Source organism: Neolamprologus multifasciatus, chromosome 2, assembly GCF_963576455.1.
Source record: "Neolamprologus multifasciatus chromosome 2, fNeoMul1.2, whole genome shotgun sequence".
In the NCBI taxonomy this organism is placed as follows: domain Eukaryota; kingdom Metazoa; phylum Chordata; class Actinopteri; order Cichliformes; family Cichlidae; genus Neolamprologus; species Neolamprologus multifasciatus.
In genome coordinates, this window is record NC_140440.1 from 32924572 (window position 1) to 32937654 (window position 13083).

The 13083-nt window shown below is 40.6% G+C and overlaps 1 protein-coding gene and 1 long non-coding RNA gene across 4 annotated transcripts in view; one reads left to right on the forward strand and one right to left on the reverse strand.

Moving 5' to 3' along the window:
- The window catches only part of LOC146524897 (uncharacterized), a 107268-nt gene that overhangs the window by 58794 nt on the left and 35391 nt on the right, over positions 1 to 13083 (reverse strand). The gene's annotated exons all lie outside the window — the stretch shown is intronic.
- On the forward strand, positions 21 to 4957 carry zic3 (zic family member 3 heterotaxy 1 (odd-paired homolog, Drosophila)). Its single transcript, XM_085173159.1, has 3 exons — positions 21 to 1011; positions 1777 to 1940; positions 2534 to 4957. The coding sequence occupies exons 1-3, from the start codon at positions 21 to 23 to the stop codon at positions 2714 to 2716; spliced, it is 1338 nt and encodes a 445-aa protein (XP_085029285.1). The 3' UTR covers positions 2717 to 4957.

Genomic DNA, 13083 nt, shown 5'->3' on the forward strand with positions numbered 1-13083 from the left:
CCTGAGTTTGCTTCAAGCTCATGACTATGCTTCTTGATAGCGGTCCGCAGTTTGCATCGTTAGGAGTGGGGGGCTTCGGGACGCCGCGGCACCACGAAATCGGGAACAGAGACCCTAGTCTGGGACTGAATCCCTTCAGTGATTCCTCCCACTCCGCTGCTTTTAAAATCAGCCCCGTGGCTCACGATATCGCTTCCAGCCAGACATCAGCTTTCACACCGCAAGCCAGTGGATATGCAGCTGCCCTGGGACACTCTCACGGCGGGCAGGTGGGCTCGTACGGCGGGGGAGCTTTCAATTCAACACGAGACTTTCTCTTCCGGAACCGGAGCGTTGGAGAGTCCACAGCTCCGAGCACCCAGCATGGGATCTTTGCAGCTTCGGCGGGGAGCCTCCACGGGCCGCCCGGGATCACCGATAACCCCGGACATTTGTTGTTTCCAGGACTTCATGACCAGGGAGTGGGCCACACTTCATCCGGTGGACATGTTGTTAACAGCCAAATGCATCTTGGCTTGCGCGGGGACATTTTCGGCAGACCTGATCCGTATCGTCCTGTAGCGAGCCCTCGGACAGACCCCTACGGGGCTCAGCTCCACAACTACAACCACCCCATCAACATGAATATGGGGATGAATGTGCCGACACACCACGGTCCGGGAGCCTTCTTTAGATACATGAGGCAACCGATCAAGCAAGAATTATCATGCAAATGGATAGACGAGAACCAGATGAACAGACCCAAAAAGACTTGCGACAGGACTTTCAGCACCATGCACGAGATGGTCACTCATGTGTCCATGGAGCACGTCGGCGGCCCCGAGCAGAGCAACCACGTCTGCTACTGGGAGGACTGCCCGAGAGAAGGGAAATCTTTTAAGGCCAAGTACAAACTCGTCAATCACATCCGTGTGCACACGGGCGAGAAACCGTTCCCATGCCCGTTCCCCGGATGCGGGAAAATATTCGCCAGATCGGAAAACCTGAAAATACACAAAAGAACACATACAGGTAGGCACCAACAGCATCTTAACATCATGTAAAAAATATAGAAAGTGAGCCTATTTTTAAATAGAGCCCGTGCTTCGGTGTTCCAGATATAAACGTGCATGTTGTTGTGTTATTGTTTACGAGGTCCTTTTCAGAAATTGGGCCAACTTTTCTAATGACGATAAGCTCCCAGTTTCCTTTTTTTCGAAATTATTTGAAAATATACAGATTTGATAATGTTTCCACAGTAGAGTATAAACCACATTGTTATGCAACTTTGCTGTAGTGTTCAGCCTCGTTAATTCTGGCAGCTTTTGTCCTGAGAAGTTTTGTGCCAGTCCAAAAGATAGTTCATTTACTTTACGCCAAACTTTCGGTGCATTTGCTGTATTGGTGCTTCGGGCAGACACGGGGCTCGTGTGCTTTTCGAACACATCATTACAAGTAAGCAATTTCTGGCTGCGTTCATAATTGTCGCTCTAGTTCAGCCAGTGCACGGCACAGAATGCCCTGTTGATTCAGTATTTACTATACAAGAGCACACGCACTGAGGAGGCCAGTAGTAGCATGAAGGAGCAGGCCTCTTGAATAAATAAAGCCTGACAGAGCAGTGTGTAGTAGTGGAGCAGTATCCGTGTCGCCCCGAAAATGTAGGTTACTCTGTTATATAATAGGCTGCAGACAATTTCCATCTTGTGTCTTCGGATTTACAGTCGGTGTTACAATGGGGGTTTGTTTGTGCGGGCCATTGAGGGGGTAATTCACGATGTGTATTTAATCCTCCAGGTGAGAAGCCGTTTAAGTGTGAATTTGATGGCTGTGACAGACGCTTCGCCAACAGCAGCGACAGGAAAAAGCACATGCATGTGCACACATCAGACAAGCCATACATCTGCAAAGTGTGCGACAAGTCATACACACACCCTAGCTCTCTCAGGAAACACATGAAGGTAATTAACGTCTTCATTACTCCTTAAACACATTAACACACTCACACGCACGCCACTCCTCCTCCTTTACCACAGACAGAGACCATCACAACTTCAGGTTTTTCTTTAAGATGTTATAGGCTAGCCCAGTTACACTGCAAAAAAAGGTACAACAATGGTGTGCAATCACAATTAATGTGTTAGCGACTCTTGATTATAAATGGCTAAAAGATTAAACGATTAATAGTTTAAAAAACTCCCTTTTTGTTGTTGTTCTCTGATGATGGATTTTGATTTGTATTTTTCTTTAAAATAGCCGTCTTCTATAAATATCCGCTAGCAATAACCAATTTTTTAAAATATATTTTAACCATCTAGTACTTTGAGAAAACCTATTTTTATATAAACTTTAACAGTATGTTGATGCGGATATTTTTATGCAGTCCAGAAGCTCGCCTGTTTCACGTTTGCTGCCTGTTTACCATTACAGTTGCCCCATAAAACTCAGAGCTAATCCGCATTTAAGTTCAGCCTCCTTCCATAAAGACACTTAAAGGTCACCGTTTACAATGACTGCCTCAGTAACTCAGTGCTCGCGTCCCCATGTTTTGCAGGTTCATGAGTCTCAAGGATCTGAATCGTCTCCAGCAGCAAGCTCCGGATACGAGTCGTCTACACCGCCAGTCCTGGTCTCAGCCAGCACTGAGGACCCGACAAAAACGCCGCCGTCAGCCGTACAAAACACGTCTGGTCACGGCGAAGGACTGGCACCCAACTTTAATGAATGGTACGTTTGAAGTCAGAAGAACAAATTCCCTCTCAATGTGGACCAAGAGGATGAGGAGAAAAAAAACATTTAAAAAAACTATTCATTTTCACTCCACACACATACACACACACACATCATCATCATCATCATCAGATACACACGCAAACACACGCGAATGGGATTGGAACAAGAACAGGAGATGAGAGCAAAAGCCAGCACCAAGCAGGCCACGTCCGTTCTCAGGATCACGAAATTTGACTTTTATTCCGCAGTTTTGAGGAAATCAAATAAATCACGAATAAATAAACGCTATACTTTCTCAATATAAATAAATGTTTTTTTATCTTTTAGTTTACAGTTTTCAGAAAAAAATGTTTTATTTTTCATTTTATGTATTTTCTCAAATTTTTATTTAACAAAAAAAAGAATAAAAAAGGAAAATTATTTCACGCTGTTTTATATAACGGTGACGCTCTATTGTCGCCTCTTCAATTGATTGTTGAAACTTCAAACAGTCTTAAGAAACGTGCCAAAGTCTTTGTCATGAACTTGAACACAGAAAAAAAAAAATCATAACTAAATATTATCTCGTGAATGTATTTCCTTGTTTGATGGGGTCGAATCTGTTGTCAACGTCCGTTTTCAGGTGGAGAAATGTGGTATTAGGTTACGATTGTTACCGTTGAATATAACGTTGCCTTTTGTTAATACCGTTGTAAATACATATCCATGATGCCATATTTATCAATTTGTAATTTAATTATGGGTATAAGTTCTGAAACTTAAATGATATTTATGGAAATGTTTTCTAACAAGAACTGTACAGTTTTGGTCATAACCAGCTTAACATGGAACAAATGATAAACTCTAAAGCTCCAACATCGCGATTGTATCCTTCTGTTTTTTGTTGTTGTTTTATTTTTTCCTTTTTAACCAATAGGCCTACATGTGTCTTATTTGGATTAATTAAATCATTTATATGAATATTATGGATTTGTCTATATATAATGCAGATATTTCCGTCACTTTTATTTTGTTTATGAGACCATTGACATGTAAAATCATTGACTTTGTAGAGCTGAGTTCAGTTGAGCTGAGAAGCTATAAAACGGTTCTGTTGATATCTTTATTTTTGGTTAAATTTAAACTTTTTGTGTATTTTACTTTTATAGAATCAGAACTAGATGTCAATCTTAGCATAAACTCAGTATTGGGGGAAGAAGAAAAAAAAAGAGAGAAAAGAATGAACCCATCAGCCTATTGCACTCCTATACTACAGGTCTTAGAGTGTGCGAAGTCATGATTTCCAAATCAAGGTGACAGCATTTTGAGTATTTCAAATTGGGGTCAAGACCCGAACTATATGCGCCAGTATGGCAACCTTTCTAGTTCCAGCAGTGTCTTTGTGCAAGTATGTTTAAATGTGTGCATCGGCAACAATGGAACTGTCACAACACAGTATCTTCAAAAATAAAAAAGGTTTTTTTGTCTGTCAGCTTGCATTGTTTTAAATGTAATTCTGTGAAACTAAGCGTGTTATTTGTTGTGGTGTTGCATATAGAGCAGTTTGATTACACATTTGCTTGTTTTGTGTGAATAACTTGTCAAGATGACATTTTTGTGTTTAACAAAATTTAGTGGAAGGAATTCTAGATCTATGTGGGTTGGGGAGAACACGTTCAGTGGCAAAAAGAGTTACAGCATTGCATTGTAACCTATTCTCAAGAATTAAATATTATGCATACACAAAGTATATTGTACTCATATGAGAACAATTTCAGACCACCAGCACTACTTTTAAAATAAAATGTAAAAACGGTACCTCTTGACAGTGATATATGAAATAAGTTTATTTAAATAATTTAAGGAATATATGTTTTATATGCTATTTTCTATACCTTAATTTAAAAGAAGTACTTTTTCTTATTCCCACCACCTTTCTGCCCCATGTCCAGAGGTCAGAGAATAATATCTGATGTATAAACACAGCTAGAATGTGATGTTGTAACACTTTCTGGGAGAAATGGGTCACAATCCAAGTTATTCCTGAAGAGCAAAAATGTTTTACTGATGAACTGTGTCACTGTGCCACATCGAGGCAAACCATGTTACAACAGCAGGCCTATGCGTTAGCCTATAGCTACCAGAGTCAAACGTTCCTTGTACTTTTTAGGCTACTGTATGTTGGTTGATTTATTTTATCAACTCTTTATGAAGAAATGTGAACGGAAATTTTGACTGAAATTAAACAAAACATTATGAAAAGCGACTGTCAGACTGCGCCGTTGATTATTATCAGCATGTTGTTCTGCACCCTGCATGTTAACGCATATAACCGACGCTGCTTGCCATGCTATTTAGTAGGAGTCACTTGAACTTGACACTGATTAAGGCGCCATCTTAGTATCTTGGCCTTGTTTGCGTGTGTGTGTGTGTGTGTGTGTGTGTGTGTGTGTGTGTGTGTGTGTGTGTGTGTGTGTGTGTGTGTGTGTGTGTGTGTTCAATGGAAATCCTAGGGGGAGGAAGTTGAAGGACCACTTCTTGGCAGTGTGTAGGGACTTTAGAAAGGCCGGTAAGGCATCTATTTATGACTATGAAAGCTGCAAATGTAAAGTTAATTTTCTTCTTCTTCAATGACTGCTTACAGTGATTGAAAAATATATATAATAATCCTGTCATGCAGAGTAGAAGACGGGCAACTGAGGACACTGTGTGACCGTGAAAGTGGAGCAGGAATCGTTGCCAAAAGTGGCAGTGCCTCAGCGTCTCCCACTACCCGAACAAGGCACAGCTACATAAAAAACAACCAAAGGAGTTAACACACATCAATAGGCGCCATAATAAGCATTTAAACGGCGAAAAAAATCTGTCTGAATTACAACAAGTGCACATGCACACATCGGGAAAGCCCCGTGTAATAAATAGGAATTTATTCAGTGCTTTAAAATAAAAGAAACAACAACAAATGCACATTTCCTATTGCTCTGTCTGGGAGACTGGTGTAATCTGACGACTTTACTTCCCGGTAAATCTGACACAGAGGGGTACTTTAAACCCCCACCACACAGTATTCTTCAGCTATAAACAGTTATTGAGAAAAACTGATTCTAATTCTGTTTTGTTCTACTTTTGCGCAAGCGCACCCTTCGCATTTGGTTTGATTTCATTTCTTTTCACCCCTTCCCTCCTTGCCTCCCCCTCCTACCCTTTCCTCCCTCCCTTCCCAGCTAGTCTAGTCGCACATTTCAAGTTGCTCCTCTCACGCACAGTGACGTCAAATAACCGAGACCCGGCTTTCTCCGAAGCACGGCGGCTCGCACGAAGGTTGCATTTTTACGCGCGGATTTGAGATGTGCTAAACACAGACGTGGCTGCGCTCTGACCCGCAGCAGGTGACCGTGATAAGAGTAAAGAAAGCATACCACGAGGAAATAAACACAACTCTAATATACCTACATTTAAGAGTTAATCATACCTACGTGTCATTAAAAAGCACATTCATGTGAATTTGGGTCATTAATGTAGGGGTGAGTTTAACTCTGCAATTAAAATGCAGCTTGTCAATAAGGTGCATTCAAGCTGTTTCCTGAAACAAGCCATCATTTCCACACTATATGAGAACTCGGTACCGATGATTCAACCCAGACGGAGGAAAAAACATGAAAGGCTCTTTTCTAGTGGGTTCTCAATGGATTAGAAAGCAGTGATGGTCACGTGGATGCAGTTGCGTAAAGACTAGCGGCTGTATAACAACAATGTCCCACTGTAGCAGACAACAACTGGCTCTCAATTAGCCTGCTCATTCATCTTGGGTTATCTTATGGATCGCCGTAGTGGGCTCCAGTGCGTGCACTCGGAGGATGGCAGCTGACTGTTGGCAGCGTGCAGCAGCCTATAATCTCTCCGCTTATATAGTCTTCTTGTGGTGGTGGGGGAGGAAGGGATCGGAGGCGGAAGGGAGCTGGGGGGCTGGGTGCGGCGAGGGGGGGGGGGTGCATTTTGCAGGGGAAAAATGGACTGAGACGTACGTCTCGCTTGCGCACGCCGCTGAAGTTTTATATCGGATTGATTGGTCAACCCCAACCCCTTTACCTTCCTCGGTCTTCTCAGTAGCAGAGTATTCGCTGGCTAAGCGGGAGAGCTCGCTCTAAGAGGATAAACTGACACAAGCAGGTCCCAAACGCCTTTTGTCACGCAACGGAGGCTGTGATCTTTAAAAGAAAAAAAAAAAGAAAAAAACAGCAGCTAATTTATCGCTAACTGAAAATTAAGTCATTAATGGGCACAAAGTGCAAAGATAAATTTCGATCAATTCACAAGTAACTCGGTTAGTAGGTTAAAAGATAGAGCTGAAGATGCAAGGCTATTATTAGCTTTTATTCGACACTTTAAGCGAGGGGTTATCTGGCACGAGGCTGTTTAATAACTTAGGGTGTGTTCTATTTTGCTCAAAGGCACAGCAGCACGGCAGTTGGGATACTCTGTATCGGAGACAGCGCCTGCACATCTGCACATGACCGCTTTGCTGATACATGTTCAGGTTTTATCCCGTCACTCCTTAATTAATGGGATGCTGCCAAAACTGAAGCATCATGGAATAACTGCACCGAGTGGGAGTGTGTACTGTTGTATCTATGTGAGGATATGAATGTGAGTGAAATAAGAGGGTTTCCGCATACAGAAACGAAAAATCTGACACTGCTGATATTTAGATTTTTTTAATGAAGGCATTAAAACTACACGGTTAGCCAGAATAGTGCCTCTAAACTCAGCGTGACAATTAGAGATTGAAATGAAACGGATTTGTAACAGCACGCGGCTGCATATAGCTTCATAAACAATCAGTTGCATACATCTGATAATTAAAAGCCTCCTTTTGTGCTGAAGTTAATGTGTTTGCCAATAATCGAAGGTTGTTTCACCTTCGGCAGGCTGCTGAATATGCATCCGCAAGGTGCCTTAGTCCACGTGTTTCTTTATATCTTAAGGTGTTTTGTGGCTTTTGTGATGGAAACTGTTGAACACAATGGCATTGTGTTTGCCTTCAATTATCCTTCAACTCACTCACACTAGGCTAGGTTGGACGCTCGCCTAATGCACATTTCGTGACGATTTATTTGCCCCTAACACTGTGTCGCACGAGGTGATGAGTGGAAGTTTTTGGCCTGTCATTTCCACAAAAGAACAACAAAACTCGCAAAATAAAATAAGTTACTCACCAAGTTCAGTTTCTAAAGAGTCTCACACTTTGACAGCAGCAACAAATTGCCTAAAAAATGCACCTGGGGATTATAATTCGAAATAAAATGTACTTCGAGGCTTCTTAGCCACCTCCCTCCAAGATAAACAAAGCATTCTTTCAAATAACATTTCTATTACGCTGTGAGCTGAAAGACAATCCATTAGCAGGATGTCCAACAGGAGACAGCGGCAATTCCCCAACATCTGGCAGGGTGTCAGAAACTTGATGAATTCCTTATCAGAGCGGGCGCAGGAATCAAAGCTAATAGGTCCCTGGAGTAAGGTCTCTGGCAAACGCTCATTCAGAAAAGCAGATGTTCGGCAATTGTGCCTTGCGTTTGTCTTTTGACAGATATATTTTCAACACTTTTGAGAGGTGGCAAATGGGTAAATGAGCAATTGACATTCATTTAATGACCCGTTGCTCTGCCCTGAACGCTGCGGTTGTGATGCTTCCTCCCAAACAGGAGCAATAACAAGCCTCTCCCTAACTGCCCTCCCTTGAGGAAGCGAAAGCAGTTTTATGAATCGCTGAGATGCATATTATTGAAAAAAGGTGTAATGCTGACGTTCACTTAAACCGTTAAACAGTGTGTGCCCTTAACTCTCACCACCTGCAATTAAATCGTTAATTAAAGCCAAAGCGGCCATTATATTTGGCCTTTACATCACCTGCAGAGTCAACAAAAAGCTACAATTAGTTCAGATCGCATTAAACGCGTGATTCAGCATCTCCAACAAACTTTTTTTTGTTTTTAAACTTGAGAGCACAAGACAGACTCAAGCTCACAGGACGGGTTCTCCCCCGAGGGGACGGACAGCTGCGCTCACATATTCATTGCTCTCTTCAAATAAAAATGACAATGTCGTTAATTTAGCCCCCTTCTTAAGACAATGAATTAGAAGTGGAGAGCGTCTTTCCATTATTTAAAGAGCTCGTTCATCGCCTCTCGCGGCGATTTTGTTCGCGCGTGCGCAATGCCCTGAGCGGCTGCACGCTCTTCAGTTTGCTGGAACATCAGAGCAATCAGAGGGCGCACATGGGTTTAGTGTGAACATCCACATGTTGAAGGTTGGTGCTGCGCATAGATAGATAGATAGATAGATAGATAGATAGATAGATAGATAGATAGATAGATAGATAGATAGATAGATAGATAGATAGATAGATAGATAGATAGATAGACGAAGAAGTAAATAAAAACAAACAACAATACCAATTGTGTCCCAGAAATGCCAATCAAGGCATAAAAGGGGGAGATCTAGTTGCATAATGTCTGCGCAATCTTTAATCCGTTATGGATATGCATGAGGCAGGGATAGCACCATGAACAACATCCCGCCACAGCCTCAGCACGTGCTCTGGGGGTTGACCTGTTTTTTTATTTTTAGAAATAGAGTATAGTCACCTGAAACAATCTTTGTGATTTAAATTCAGGAAACATAACATGATAACTAGTGTCACCATGATGACAAATAGATTGCATTTGAAGAAGGATGTAGGCAATATGTTGTTCAGGGGGGAATTCTGCTTTTTGTGAAAGGGTTTAAATTAGGTGATTTTTTTTTTTAACCCAACTTGACTTTGCTTTACTTTCTTTTATATTTGTTATATGCTTCAAATATGATCGAGACTGAGAGTCAACATTGCCAGTTACTAGTAACCAAGAACACTGATTGGACTCTATTTCCTTAAAGACTAGGCCTAACTGCGTGAGATGAACAGACCTGTTGTGGTTATGACTACCATGGTGCTATAATGTGCCTTCTGTGAAACAAAAATAATCTTCACCCTCCACGCATGCATCTTTTAAAGCAGGTTTCCAAATGTGCACACACGATTGCAGTCACATTCCTGCAAAGAGAATAACAATGAAAAGGGACCAAGGTATATATAGCATAAATATATACACGAATTATATTTGAGGTTCTGTGAGAGTCGAGGAAATAAAAACATAAAAAATATGAAAAATATTTTATTTTGAAGGAAACAATAGGTGTCATTTCTTGCATTTGCAGCAGTCATTCAAGAGGGTTAAGGATAGGAACCAGTGTTTTAGTATGCGCTAACATCTGTGCTATGCCAGCATCAGAGACTGCTGTAATGATTAATATAAGTAAAGAGAGGAAGCATGACACACAATGGCAAGCATAAGGCAACAACAATGCAATCTGGATTTTCATATGTAATGCCCTGGCCCTTGTTAGCTCTTGTAAGCCCATGATCAGAGGTGATCTTATTGTAATAAGATGTGTTTGGCTAACAGGGAAAGACCAGGTTTTTGTGTGGGTGGCGGGGATTCTGGCGCTAAAAGAGAGTTATATTCAACAGCTGTGTTATACAGGTTTTCAACAGCCATAATAAAAAGTGTTAGACATAGCACCAGTTATTTCCCACTTTTCCACTAATCTAGGCTCTGCTTTCCAACTGTGCCTTTTGGCCAAACAGTACACCACTGGCTCATATTTTCGCAACATTAGATATACACTCTGCAGTTTTTTGGTTTGCAGGTATTTTCACATTTCCGTGTTTAACTACTCTATCAAAGCTGAATCAAAGAGATTTTCTCCCCCAGAAGTATCAACAATCAATTCCATCATGATGGGAAACAATGCAGCGTGATTACATGCCTTCAACTTTGTGGCATACTCAGCGAACAGTACGGATTTTTTTTCTTCTTTTTGTTGTTCTATTAATGGTCCCCATCCTGGGACAATAACAGGCACACAGGGGTTTTTTTTGTTTTTTTGAGAGAGGAGGAGGAGGTGTAGGAGGAGAAAAAGGAACCAGGTAGGAGGGCATGATGAAGGGGGGAGGGATGGGAAAGCCAGGTGCTGGTGGAAATTGGCAGGCGATTGCCAAAGCGACCTCATGCCAGGATAATGCATGGGGCCATAGGTGTCCCCCAAGCCAATCCCAACCCTCATGCTGATAGCTTTTCAGAGCCTGTGGGACAATCTCTTCAATAATTGCTTTTCCTGTTTCAATTGTTGTCTGAAGACCAGTAACAAAAGAGAGGGGACTTTGTTTTCCACAAGCATTGCAAAAGTGCGTGCTGCACTGCACTTGGAGCCATTTGTAGTTACCTTATAGTTCTAAACAGGCCAATTTATCCTTGTGTGTTATGTAAACCAGTATGGTAGTGGTTTTGAGTTTCAGCTTTAAAAAATCATAAAAAAAATTCCAGACCCAGAGAGATCTGTGGTCATGTGAGTGACAGGTCAACTATATCTGCTATAAACGATGAGAGCTGGCAAGATACTGAAATATAACAACGGTAAATATTAGTATCTTTGAAATAAACTCTCCGTCTCTGTGACATTTGTCTCCTAATGGAGAGAGTGAGGCTTAGCAGGCTTAGTGAAATTTCAAACTTTTCTCCACACTTCTTCTGCACAGGCCCTAAACAAGTGGAAACTGACTTGTTGCTCCAACAACAACAGTACTTTTTTAAGTTGTTCCTTTCTTTGTTTTACTAAATAAACAATTTCTTCCCAATTTTGTTATTTTTATCATCTGCCCAACTTGCAAAAACATAAGTATATAAATATGCATGAAGCTAAATATATTTAACAGGCCTTACAATGCAACATATTTTAATTAGAGTAATAAGCCAACTGTGCCAGTGTTAATATAATATTATTAGATTCATATCCTATTAATGATACAAACAACAGCATAAACAACAGCAATTTGTCCATTATCCGATTACTACTACTGTTATTATTATCAATATCACTATTAATAATGATAACAATAATAATAATAATATGATCAATATTATTATGAGCTGATTATAATTTGAAATCCTGTTTCTCTGCTTACTTAAACGGTCGGACTGAGCGCATTTAAAACAAAAGAAACTACAAGGCCCGTGTTTTCCAGCTGCAGTGACCTTCCTCTTCCCCCATTGCGCAACTCCAAATAACAGAAAAAGAAAATGTACGCACGTCAAATTATTAACGACCCACTTGTCTTGTTCTTGAGAGATTTGGGAGCGATGAAGGCAGGGAAAGCGAGTTCATTTAAAACGGGGTCAATGTCAGAAGAGGGGAACACTTCAAGAAAATTCTTTCCATTTTAATTCATCGCTACTGAAACTTAAATAACAGACAAATTTCGTCGTTAAAGGGTTAAAACGGCGCGATTAAAAAAGAAAAAAGAAACAAGAAACAACAACAACATTTCAAGAATCGAATCGAGACTTTTTAAATCCATTGGTGTACTTTGTGGTGTTTTTCGTCGGTAATTCATTGTTTAAACGCGATTATTTCTTTTCTTTCTTTCTTTTTTAAAGCGTAAAATAAAGCTAACGTAATTTAGATAGATTTCTCCTCTGAATAAAACAAAAGGGCGTGGGGCTGTAACTCAAGCTGCGCCGCAGGTCAGCAAGAAGTTTAATACTGCCAAACCTTACTACGCAGGCGTTTTGTTTTCATTCTTCCGAAGCATAAATAATGTAAGAACCTCTCCTGTCTGTCAGTTACACTTACAGCGCAGCCGTGCATACACTGGAAATAAGGCTGATGGAAGCTGTTGTAAAAGATGATATTATAAGACGTGACACTAACTCAGACTTCAACGACCAAGTTCACACCTTGAAAAGAGGTTTAAAAAATAAAATCTTAACAGAAAAGACAAATTAGTGAGCAAACTTCATTTTTTTTCCCAACTTCAAACATTATTTTAGGAAAGCTGACCTATGAATATATAAGTGGCATTTTTAGGTAAGAGTTTGATGCAAAATGTGCAGTTTTATGAAATAGAGTAAAATCTGCGTTAAGGTTAATTTTGTTTCAAGCATATACAGTAAACTTTATAAGGTGTTTTGTTTAGTTTTTTTAAAAAATTGAAACTGGCAACAGTGTGCCAGTCCAATACCCAGTTTAATTTACCTTGTCTTGGGAATGATTTTTTTTCCTGTATTACCTAAATAAGGTGAAATCTGGGGCAGGCAGACTCTGTACTGCTTGTCAGAATCAGTGGAGTGTAAAATTGCAACACCAGACAGCCAAGATAATAGCTCAGAAGGGGGCTAATGTTCCTGCTACATTCACAGAACATTTTTATAATGACCGAGTTAAAAAGAAAAAAGTATGGATTTATGCTATATTCACTTTGCCCAGTTTATTCCTGTTTTGCTCTGTGCTTTA